This window comes from Urocitellus parryii, chromosome 3, assembly GCF_045843805.1.
Source record: "Urocitellus parryii isolate mUroPar1 chromosome 3, mUroPar1.hap1, whole genome shotgun sequence".
Taxonomy (NCBI): Eukaryota; Metazoa; Chordata; class Mammalia; order Rodentia; family Sciuridae; genus Urocitellus; species Urocitellus parryii.
Window position 1 is genome coordinate 209,977,306 of NC_135533.1, and position 12,415 is coordinate 209,989,720.

General features: G+C 58.1%; 1 protein-coding gene across 5 annotated transcripts in view; it reads right to left on the reverse strand.

Moving 5' to 3' along the window:
- The window catches only part of Nfix (nuclear factor I X), a 98,870-nt gene that overhangs the window by 19,328 nt on the left and 67,127 nt on the right, over positions 1-12,415 (reverse strand). For all 5 annotated transcript variants that reach the window (XM_026399735.2, XM_026399731.2, XM_026399733.2 and 2 more), the window contains exons 3-6: positions 4,577-4,639; positions 4,207-4,281; positions 3,662-3,782; positions 1,903-2,039 (exon numbers count right to left, since the gene is read on the reverse strand). In XM_026399735.2, coding sequence (XP_026255520.1) covers positions 1,903-2,039; positions 3,662-3,782; positions 4,207-4,281; positions 4,577-4,639 — 396 coding nt within the window. The remainder of the gene's footprint in view (positions 1-1,902; positions 2,040-3,661; positions 3,783-4,206; positions 4,282-4,576; positions 4,640-12,415) is intronic.

A 12,415-nucleotide genomic window follows, 5' to 3' on the forward strand; every position in this document is an offset into this window, starting at 1 on the left:
ATCTTTGAGGGACAAATTGCGTCAGTTGAGGGGGGGCTGTAGAACAGAGAAAGAAGAGCCACAACGGCATTGGAAAGAGGCGGGGGAAGGGCGAGCTCCCAGCCGCCAGCAGAGGTGTTATCTGGCGGCAGCTGTGTGCCACCTGATAGCTGGCATGGTGGGGGGAGGGAGCCCCCCACCAGCTGTGCACAGCTGTCCCTGCTGCCGCACAGCGCCTCCCCAGCTGTTCCCCATCCTGCAGCTGGGCTGCTTAATTGGCGATTTGTCGCAGCCCAGGGAAACACGACAAGGAGGGGAGGGAGCTGGAGGTGCTGCAGGAGAATGTTGGGGGTGCCGTGCATGGCAGGACTGCAGGAAGAAGCAGAAATGGCAGGCGCGAGAGCAGAGAGCTAAGAAGGAAAAAGCAGGGGCCAGGAAGAAAAGGGCTCCTTGGATACTAGGTCTGTGAGGAGGGTTCTGGAAGCCCTCCTCCCAGGAGCAAGTGGCAGCAGATGGGGCCTCAAGGCATACCAGTGGCAGTCTTGCAGGAGGGATCACCTGACTGAGGTCCTGGCAGGGGCCTGGGATGCAGCCCAAGTCTCCTGGGTCCTCTCAATTCCCCCTCTCTCTGCCACCAGAGGCTCCCCCAAGGAGCGTATGGGCCATGCTAGCCCAGGACTTGTCACAAGAAAACACAGAAGGGCCACCAAAGTCACGCTCATGCTGGGGCTTCTTCCTGCAGAGTCCAGTCTCCACTAGAGGTCTAGAGGGTCTTGAGACCACTCCCTCAGTCAAGGCTTGGAGGCTTTGCTTCCTCCCAGGAGCTAAGAGCAGAAGCCAGAGCCTGCATCTGTAGCCCTTCCACTGGCCACCCCTATCCCTGACCCCAATCTGTAGCAGACAAGGTGCCATTAGGTCAGACCCTGAATGAATAAAGCCCAGTCCTCCGTCTCCAGCCCTGTCCAGAGCAAATATGCCCTGTGTACACCCCACATGAGCAGATATGCACTCCCAGGCCCCAAGACCTTCATCCCTTAAGGACCTACATAGGCCATAGGTCCGACATGTCAGGCAGGATCCCCTACAGTGAGCCTCCTCTCTCTCACCCTTTCCCCCACCACACACACACACACACACACACACACACACACACACACACACGAACACGCACGAGCATGGGCACACACACTCCCTCCTGAGCTCTCTAGTCTGTCCACACCCTCAGCCAACACTGGAGGTGAAGGTGGGTGGGCTCCACATGTGTAGGCCACTCAGAGGGAAGCAAAGGTCTGAGCTGCTTCTTACAGGCTTCTCAGAAGTTCACCTTTCACTAGAGCTTCCCCGCCTGGTCTAAAAACAGCTCTGCCTGCTCTTCACTGGGCTCTGAATCTCCCTGTAAGTTTGCCTCCTTGAGGCCAGGAAGAGTCTGTCCCCTAGCAGGTATTCAGCGATGTCTGAAGACATTTTTGTTCCTCAAAACAGGGAGTGAGTGTTTACTACTGGCATCTGGCAGGTGGAGGCCAAAGATGCCACCCAGCGCTACAATGCACTGGGCTGTCCCCACTGCAGAGTGACCAGGTCTCAAATGCCACTGGGGCCCTGGTTGAGAAAATGGCTTTAAACTCTGGGGACCACCAGGCTGGGCAATCTCTGCAGAAATATCAAGAGGAGGAGGCTGTGAAGCAGAGGCCATAGCCCCCCACCACAGGGCACCTGAGGCTTGCAGACTTTTCCCCACCATGCCCATAGGTTCTGCTGCCCACTCAGGGGTGGCCCAGCTCCTTGCCTCCACTCCCCTCCTTCAGTTGGTGTGCCCACTTCAGAAATCTAGGAGGGAGACTGGCAGGGCCACCTGACAATGGGGGAGTCAGTGGAGCTCTGGCTGCTCTGGGGCTGAGTGAGATGGAACTGCCATGCCCATACCTGCATCCACATCGTTGGGCCACCCACTGGACTGGCTGCTGCCAGCTGCTGGGGAGCGGCCTGTCCCGGGATAGAACACGTCGTCGACAGGGCTCTCCATCTCACTGTCATCAATGGACTTGGGGCGCTTGGTGGTGCTGGAGAAGGAAGAGAGGGTCAGATGGGCCAAGGCTCCAAGGAGTCACTGGGTGCCCCGGCTGGAGAACTGTATATTGACAGCTCCCTGTGCGAGGAGCAGGTGCCAGCCAGTAGCACTGCTTCTGGACGCTCCCCTGGAATCCCAACCTGAGACCAGCCCACTTGCTCCCTGGAGCAAGGCAGCTCCAAAATCTGCTCCCTCACGAGCCCTTCATGGTCCATCCAGGGCCCATCCTAGAAGGGAGCACCTGCTTCCTCTGCCCCACCCACCATTTCCTGTCAGTCCCCAAGGGCCGGTGAGGTACTCTCAGAGACAAAAAGGTCAGAGGTGCTACAAAACTCAGTCATCAAGGTAAAGAATATTTTAATGAAAGATTTTAAAAACTCAAAATGAATGCATAACCAGGCATGGTGGCACATGCCTGTAATCCCAGCAACTCTGGCGGGTTGAGGCAGGAGGATCACAAGTTCAAGACCAGTCCAGGCAACTTAGCGAGACCCTGTCTCAAAATAAAAATTAAAAGGGTTGGGATGTAGCTCAGGTGTAGAGTACCCCTGGGTTCAATCGCTAGTCACATACACACACACACACACACACACACACACACACACACAGCCTAAAACCTCACAGTGAACAAAAAAATCCTAGTTTTAAAAGAGGACAGAACCGGGCTGGGGATGTGGCTCAAGCAGTAGCGCGCTCGCCTGGCATGCATGCGGCCCGGGTTCGATCCTCCAGCACCACATACAAACAAAGATGTTGTGTCTGCCAATAACTAATAAATAAATAATAATAAAAAAAAAAAAGAGGACAGAACCATGGGGGTGGGGTTATGGCTCAGTGGTAGAGCACTTGCCTAGCACGTGCGAAGCCCTGGGTTCAAGTCTCAGCACCACATAAAGATAAATAGATAAATAAAGGTATTGTGTCCGACTACAACTAAAAAGTAAATCTTTAAAAGAAAATAAAAAATAAAAATGAATAAAAGAAGACGGAACCTGACTCTTCCCTGCAAGATGTGCCTGATGAGGCCAACTGAGTACCGGCTAGCACCTCTCAACTCTTCCCCTTCTCTCTAGCGTAATCCACCTACTCAGACCCTTCCCCACCCCAGCCTGGAGGCTCGGCCTCCCCACTCTGTCAGCCCTGCCCACACATTGCTGGAGGAGCTGCTGGAACACACAACCCCAGCATGCCCCGCTCAAAACTCTTCAGTGTCTCTGCCGCTCTAGATGAAGTCCACATGCCTTCCTCAGGTCTCCAAAGTCCTCTTGGGGTGGCCCTGCCAACCTCTCCAGCTTTGACTGGAGGGAGGCTGCCTGGAGCATCCATCCCACGTCCCCCAACCACCACCTCTGCCATGTGTCTCGGATCAAGTGCCACCTCTCCAAGAGGAGACCTTGCCAGACTCTACTTCTAGCCATGACTTGTGCAGGTTTGGTCCCCAGGGGCAAGTGCTGTGTGACAGGAAGCTCAGTGGGGTAGCTGAGTACAGTGGGTCCAGGCCACTGCGAGCTAGTGCCTCCAACAAGGGGTAACATCCTGAAGCATCCAGGCCCAGGCACTTTGAATAACGGGGGGTCATCTGGGGCAGACCGAAGGCTGCAGTGCTAGGCTTACCTGGTGGAAGGTGGGGAGGTGATGGACCGCCGCCCCAGGGTCACCTGGTTTATGTTGTAGTAGCTGGGACTCTCCAAGTCGGCCAGCGAGAAGTTGGGCCCTGACGCTGTTGCCACAGGAGCTGGGAAGAGTAAGAGGCTGGTGAGGTTTAGAAGGTACCAGAGGCCCCACAGGGCCCGTAAACTGCCGTGAGCAGCTCCCAGAAGCCCCGGGGGGGGGGGGTTGCTGCAGGAACACAGGATAGGAAGGTGGGCCACCTGTGCTGCTGAGAAAACCTCCCCCCAACCCCTACTGGGGGTCCTCAGGGAAGAGCCTTTGGTTGTGACTTTTTTTTCCCTAAAGCAGCAGAGATTAGAGCTGGCTGGGGCTCTCTGGACAACTCTGCTCCACCCAGCCTACGGCCAAAGAGACAGAGGAAGTCCCTTCTCTGTTTCGCTTGATCTAAGACCCCATCAGAACGGGGGCCCTGTGAGGTCCAAGTCCCCACACCTCAGCCCAACCTCAGCCCAATTCTGGTCCCTAGCATGAAGGAAGGACTCACTTACTCTGTGATACTCTCACCAGCTCCGTCACATTCCAGACCCCGGAAGTCACAAAACAGTCCTGGAAACTTAAGTGCCCTAAGATGGAAAAGGGCTAGTGAGTCAGGCCAGGTTGGGAGGGGGCTGTCCGATTGTTTCCCCAACGCTCCTTCCCATTTTTCTGACTCCCTCCCTCCCAGCCCTGTGTGGGCTCCAGGCTAGCTCCCAGGTCTTCCCTGAAGAGGACATTTGCCCCAGGTGAGTCCCTCTCCTTGGGAGGGCAACCCAAGTTCAGTCAAAGGATGGTTGAGGGAAGGAGAATCCCAGTCGGCCAGGCCAGAGGGTGGGGCAGCAATGAGCAGGGGGCGGGGAGTGGTGGGCAGGGAACACTGACCGTTGGGCAGTGGTTTGATGTCCGCATCTCCTTGCTGGTTTGAACTATCTGATTGTCCGGATTCTGCAGGAGACACAAAGGGGAGCATGGGTCAGGGGCAAAGCTTTGCATCAACTGCAGTTCAGCAGCTGCCCTCAAGCTCTACGGGGAGGGTGGCCCACCCTGGCCAGCAGACAACTTCACCCAGTGCCCTCTCCCCAGCCAGCCCAGGGAGACCAGCAGAGGGAAAGACAAATAGCTCTAGCCCAGTGCAGGTTTCTCTGCCTATTGACAACCTACTGATATTTGGGCTGGATCATTCTCCATGGGGTGGGTGGGGTGGAGGGGGGCATCTTGTACATTACAGGGTATTTAGCAGCACCCTTGGCCTCCATGCTAGATGCCAGTAGCCCCCAACAGTAACAACCCAAACTGTCTCTAGATACTACCCAATGTCCCCTGAGGAACAAAGTCACCCATGGGTGAATGGCACTAGCTAAGAGTTAGAAGCAAGGAGGTGCCCAGGAGAGAAGCCAGCAAGCAGGGCCATCTGTGGCTGTGGCGGACCCAAGGGTCCCGAGGAGTATGCTCACCCCTAACCTCATCAGTTGAAGCCAGTCCTGTGGGCCTGCACCTCCCCCACCTCACCTTTGTGCTTGCAAGCAGAGCCTGGCAACCCTGAGCGGGAGGTCTGCCCTGCCACCACCCGCTCTGTGCCAGCCTGTCTAGGCTGTCTCATGCCCCAGTGCCACAGCTGCTCAGAGGGAGCCCCAAGACAAGGGCTCATTGTGCAGTGGAGCTCACAGAGGGCTGGGGGCAGGGTGGAGTGTGTGTGTGTGTGTGTGTGTGTGTGTGTGTGTGTGTGTGTATGTGAATATTTTGCTGAGCTTGGGAAAGCCCCCCCATCCCCGCCCCAGGTCCTCAAGGCTTTGTGTGCCAGGGACACAACGGGGACCTCCAGAATGCCTGCCTGGACACGACAGCTGGCAAGAGGGTGCCAGGGTGGTGGGGCAGGTTGTGGGGCAGGAAGAAGGCAGGCGCTTGGTAAAGCATCGGCCGCTTGCAAGGCTGGTGGTGTGGTGGCATCTGAACGGGCTGTGGTGCTGGCCAGGGCTCTGTTCAACTCTTCAGAGTGACCCTACCCCCTGGGCCTCCCCACAACCTGCACTCAGTCTGCTGTCCCCAGAGGCACAGGGAGAGAGCTGGGCGCTGGGCTGGCATGCACAACAGCAGCCTGCTGCTGCGGCCCTGCTCTCAGAGTGAAGGCCCTGCCACGTCTGGAGCTGGGAGTTCTGGCCACGCTCCTGGCTCCCTGCCTTGAGGTGATGTGTGTGGAAAAGGGTGACTGTTTGGGGCCCCATTCTCCCCATCCTTTACCTTATTCCATTTTTTTTTAAATTTCAAAAATAATAAGAAACTTTGTTCTAACAAATCAAGGAAACATTGTAAGGAAAGTGCCTGACTCTGGCTTAACACCTCCCTTTTTGCCTGCAGATAAAGACAGTGGATCCTGGCTGGGGCCATATCTTGGCTGGTGGCACTCTCCACTGTGGAGGGAGCCACAAGACCTCCCTGGCAGGGCGACCTCTCTGTGCCCTAGTGTCACAAGGGGTGAACTTTCTCATCTTGGCCCATCCCCGGATCCCTGGCCTGTCCAGGAGGGAGCTGAGGGACCTAGGTGGCAGGTGGCCCACGCCAGGGCCTCCCGGCTGTAAGACTCCCTCACTGCGGGCCTCAGGAAAGGGCACATGCCTCAGAACTGGCATGCAGAGTCCAGCAGGGAGCATGTGGCCCTGACCCTGCTGCCCGACCCAGCCATGAGCCATGAGCCCTGGGGCCAGCTCCATCCCACCAAGGCCTCTGGGCCCAGTCAGTGGGGTAGGCGGCCTCAGAGTCCACCCATGGGAGCACCGCTGGCCCACTGCAAAGGTGAGGAAGGGAGGCTGCGCACACGCTGCCCGAGGCGGTGTGCACAGGCCCAGCCAGGGACAGAGAGCGCCTGACAAAGGGGTGGAGGTGCGCCAGCCCCAGGCAGAGAGCGTGACAGGCAGGAGGGACCCCTGCAGCACAGGACACTGCCCCAAGGGCACTCCGGTCGTCACCATTAGCCACTGTTAAGCAGCAAGTGGAGGGAAGGCGAGGCCGACCGGCCACGCCACGCGCCTCCAGGCGCTGCTCCGGGCGCTGCTGGCAGCCATCTTAGGCTTTGGCAGCCATCTTACAGCCGGCGGCCCAGCCGGCGGCCTCGCCAGCGTCCCCACAATGCCGCCCCCGCCAGGCCCGACATGCTCAGCTCGGTGTCAGGACAAAAGGCAAAGGCACTAGAAAGCTGGACCCGCGATCTGAGGTGGAGGAGCCAGCCCTGCAGCCGGGGCAGCTATGGCCAGGACCCCGCTGGTCCGCTCCAGCCGCAGCCCTCACCCTCCTGGCACAGACAGTGGAAGAGGCAGGGAGGGAGGACAGGGTCCTGGGGACACCACTGCTCTGCTCAAGGGCTGATGAAGCCCAAGTGGGCCACATCCAAGCCCAAGGACTCTACTGGTTGATCAAATGTGGACCACTGCCCGACAGAGTCATGGCCACACTGGGACAGGAAGGGATGTGAACCTCAGCTCAGGGACGTGCCTCGGACAGACAGGGCAGGGAGTTCACAGGGACCCAGTCGGTGGCTGCAGGGCCCAGGCAATCACTGGGCCCATGGCGGTCTGGCTCCGAGGAAGACGAAGGGACATTCTGCCCCTCGAGACGAGGGAGCCAGCGGGCCGGCATCTCCTAGGGTGGGCTCTCTGGGAGCCCTGACCAAAGGGCTGCCTGCTCTGGACAGACCCCAGGTACCAGGAGCTGTGCCCAGGGAGGCACACTGCGCAGCAGCCTGCACCTTGACCCCTTTTTGTTTGGGCTCCCTGGGGGAGGGGATGACCCGGGGATTCCGGACACAGAGGAGGAGGCCCCTTTGTGACGCCCCTCCCCAGGCCCCCCTCATGGCTGCTTGGCTTTTATCTGGCAGAATAGGGCTTATCAGAGCCACCAGCTGAACAAACACACAAATCCACGGTTAGTGAGAAAAAACACTCTGCCTGAACTCTTTATCTCTTGTTCACAGGCCCCGCACACTGCCCACTGCCAACACACAGGAGGGGACCTGATGGAGCACAGCGGGGCTCCGTTCTCCACTCTGGAGGTGGAGGGCTGCCTCCCTGACTCTGGTTGTGCCTCCAGGATCCGATCCTCCGATCCGTGTCCCTGCCACCCCCCTTCCTCCTTCCTTGCCCCCAGCCCAGGGTGGCTCTTCCCTGACAGTCCCTGCCAGGCACACGTGCATGAGTGAGTCCCTGCCCACACAGAGCCCCCCTCCCAGGGTCTGCTTTCTCACCGGGGACAATGGGCCAGCTGGTGGCCTGTGGGCCAGTGGAGAAGCAGGGATGGTATTGGCTGGCACAGGGCAGGCAGGTGCTGGCTCCCTCTCTTATCCTCTCCCAAACAGCTCATACCCAGAGGCTCTCTCCGGGTCCCCAGGCTTCTGGGGCCACATTCCTGGCACCTTTTCCACCTGGACCTTCTCTCTGGCCTGGCTGCCAGAGGAGAGGAGAGGGGTCCCCAACTGCACACCCCCAGTTCAAGGCCACTCTGATTAAGGAGGGGAAGAAACCCCAACCCCCGCCCTGTACCCACCCTCTTCAAAGGCCAGAGCTCCCACCACTTCCTGTAGAGGGAGGAGATGGGATAGAGGATCCCCCTACCACCCTGGACCCAAGACAATCCAATGGCCCCGGGGTCCTAGTGCTGAGGAGCGCAGGTCTCCTCCCAGCTCTACGCTGCCTCCCACTCCACCCATCAAGTGCAGCTGCCACTGTGTCTGACAGATGCCTGGATAAGCAGGCATCTGGGTCCCTACCTTAGGCCAGCTTTTGGGAGGGAGAGAATCTCATTTTCAGTGTTGTTAGGTGGGGGGTGTTCAGGCTGGTTTGTGTCACATAGTGCACAGCTCTGCTGAAGGTCCCTCTCTGGGGACCTGGGCTGCTCAGGCAATTCACGCCTCTAAGGCACAGGCACCCCTGCCAGGGGTTGTGGCTACCCCGAAGGCTGATAGAAAGGAGGGATCTGAAGGGGCAGATGATAAATCTGGACTCTGGGCAGGGCCCAAGTGGACTCTGCAGAATAAGCCTCTGACACGGGATTTGGCTCTGGGCTCCCCATCCACCAGCACCATGGGTCACTCCACTACATCAATGGCTGGTGGACTGGAGGTGTCAGGCAGTGCCCAGAGCACTGCCAAGCCCTGCTGACAGTAGCCAGCATGGGCCCCTCCCTCCCTCGGGTCCCTCTGTATCCCCAGACAATTACAAAGCCCCCCAGTGCTGCCCTTGACCCCATGCAGACTCTGGCTTCTCACCCCCTGAACCTCTACCCGCCAGGGACTTCCTTTATGGTTCTGGGCTCCTGCTTCTGGGCTCCCCTCAAGGTGCCTCCCTCCAGTCCCGCTCCTCTTCTGCTGCTGTCTGCACAGTGTGTGTTTGGAGAGGATGCTGCCTCTTCAGCAGTGTTCAGGAGGGGAGGCTCCCACAGCCAGGAGGAACCTAGCATTGCCCGCAAACCTTGACCGATAGCGTGTTTATATACATATATATATATATATATATATATATATATATATATATATATATATTTTTTTTTTTTTTTTTTTTTTTTTTTTCAGCCACAGACGGGGATATATTTATGGCGCCCACTAGGTGAGGGAGGAATTCCTGCTCACTGCAGCCAACACTCTCCTCAGCTCCCACACAGAACAAATGTGCTCTATGAAAGGGTTGCGTGTAATTTGCCGGCCAGCTGCCCCTGTGGACTTCACCCAGCTAATTCTTTGGGGGCCGAGAGGGGTGCCCAGATCTGCTTAGCTGCACCCACAAATGTGTGCCCAGGCATGTGTGTAGACTCCGGAGAGCACACTTGTCATCAGAAGCACATGCACACTTGGAGATGTCACAAGCCCTGACTGTCAAGAAAGGGTAGAATAAGATGGCACAGCCAAAGCTGCCTGAAAAGAATCCCCTTTGACCCAGGGGACTGCTGGCCTCCAAGGGTGGGGAACGCAGCCCTTGGGGGATGCCTGCCCTCCCCCTGGCCCTCCCCAGACCCGAAATTCCAGAAGCAGGCAGGGTGCCTCCAGGCAGCCACAACACCCGCCCTCCCCCAGCTGCACCTCCTCTGCCTGCCTCCCCCTCCTCTGAGAATCAGAAGCGTTCAGGGCACGGGAAACCCAATCTTGAGGGGAGCCAGAGGCCCAGCCTGCAGCAATCAGAGCTGGAGAATGTGACTATTGTGCCTCCTGAAACCCAAGTCCAAGAATCTGAGACACCCCGAGGAGGGGGACACGGATGGATAGGGGCTAGGGGGTGGGTCACAGAGGGGGTTCTCCCTGTTTCAGCAAGCAGGACACTTGGGGGACTGAGGAAGTCCTTGAGAATACAGGGCAGCCAGAGGGCGGAGGGCGGAGGGGCTGGGCTGAACCCAGGGGGCTTCCAGGACCTTCTCCCTCCCCTGCCTTCCCCACTGCCCCCATGGGCCAGCACACTTGCACACACACATGGCCGTCCTGAGACAGTGGCTTTCCCCTCCACTGCCATCCCCAGACTCCATTTGGAAGCAGGAGCCTGGCCAGGAAGCACAGCTCTGAAGCCTGGTGGGAGCCAGGTGGCACAGGAGGACAGGACACCCTTCCTTCACCCCTCTCTCTCTTCCCTCATTCTACCTCTGCTCGTGGATTCAAGGGGAGGCCTTGAGTCAGCTGCTTGGTGAGGGTGGGGGGAGAATGTGGCAGAGGGGATGGGTGCCAGGACGGGGAAGACACCCATGGATACAGTGTTCTACTCCTCTCTGGCTGCTCCTGAGGCGGAGGCTCAAGGAAAGCCATGGAGTGACGGGTTGACGGGTGACGGGTTAGGCCACAGGCAGCAGGCAGACCAGGGTGGACATTCCACCCCCACAGCCGACCCTGGAATAACCACCTTCCACCCTGACCCAGCCCTGCCTCCAGAGCTGCTGGGGCAAGGGCCAGGCCTGGCTGCTGCAGGCCTCACAGTGTGACAGTGAGGCTGCAGGAAGGGAAGAGGATGGCCAGGAGGCCAGAGGGGCATGCTCAGGCTCCACCTGAAAGCCCAGGGCCCAGGCAGCAACAAGGTGGAGGAGGCCCACTCCTCCAGCCCTTGGTCACCACTCGCTGCTCACAGAACAGCAATGGAACCCTAGCTCAAAGCCCTCCAGACACAAAGCCCACCTCCACCCCCCTCAATTACTGAGAAAGGACTTCCTAAACTCATGGTTTTCCTCCAAGATAATAAAAGTCAGAACTTGCACCTGCCCTTCATCCCTAACAAGCAGCCTTCCAGGGACCTCTCTTGGGTGAGCATCTCAGGGTTGTCCGCCAGGCACCTGCCACCTGCCAGAAGGCCCAGGGAGAACTGGAGCTGAAGTCCTGGGCACTCAGGAGTGGGAGGAGCCATGAGGGGACCTGGGTGCTCCGTTGCTCCTCTCTGAAGGATGACAGGCAATGAACAAGAGAGGAGAGAGAAGGGATGTGCCCCTGCTGCAGAACACCTGGCAGGGAGGACAGGGAAAGAGCCCAGGTCACCTGCCTGTCAGAAGCCACTCCAAGCTCTGCTCAGTAGCTAATACATGAGACTTTTGGCCACTGCAGAACTGGGAGGTGGGAATGTGCCTGCAGGTGGACACAGCGCGGACCTTCAGTACCTCAGACAGGGCTCCACAACCATCTGCAGAGTGAATGAGCAGAGCTGGGGCTTGCTCGACAGCAGCTGGGTATTTCAGAGGTGCCCAGGAGCAAGGAATGCCCATCAGAGCAGAATTTGCAGACACTACCGAAAGAACACAGAGAAGAACCCCACAGAGACAGAGAGAGGCGGAGCTGTGGGGCCCATGCCTGCTTCTGCCTCCCCATTGAGCCTGTCCTTGCCTACCCAGGGAGGTGCCCTTGGTCTGGACCCTGTGTCTGCTGAAGTGGGCACAATGCAGTGCTCTACCACTTCAGAGACCCCAGCCTGGGTGGGGACCCTTGCCCCAGCAAAGAGGGGTGGAAGAGGGACTCTTAGGCAGAGGGAAGTAGAGGAAGAAGGTGGGCAGACAGCAATGGCATTCCAGTTCTCTCTGGTCCTGTCTGAGCTCCAGTACCTCCCAGCCAGCAGCCTTGACCAAGTGAGCACTGTGCCCTCTTTTGTAAGGTGGGGAGCACACTTACCCTGCATGGTTGCTGGGCAGGGAGCGAGTGAGAAAACGTGAGTAGGGTGCTAGCTCAGGGCCCAGCTTAGGGCAGGGGCTCCGTAAAGTGAGCTGTCTTTCCACCTCATTACCATTTCCATCTCCATTTAATGACACCCTTGACCCTCCAGGCTCTGCTCAGACACTATCTCAGTGGGGAAGCTGAGGCTGGCCCTCAGCTCCTGGCCGCACAGGAGCTCTTGCTCTATGACATGGTAAACATGTCTGAGATTGTAGTCTTGGCCCAGAGACCATGGCTGGCCAGCAGAGGAGCTCCCTTAGGGCCTGGCCCACCATCTACAAAGAACAGCATAGAGGTTTCTAGGCAAACAGAAGGCAGAGCCAGGATGGACACTTTGTACAGATGTCTCTCCCCACATCAGTGTGCAGTAGCCATCAGTGAATGGTGTCAGGCTGGTCACCGTGCCGGAAGAGGAGAGGCAGGGAAAGAGAAGGCCAGGAGATGGGCCAGCCCAACAGGAAGGGGGAAGACAGAGCTTGTGCCCCTGTATTCTGAGGGTGCTGTCCCCAAGGGCCCAACCTGGGGATACAGAGAGCTAAGGGTACCAGGAGTACAGGTGCTGACCC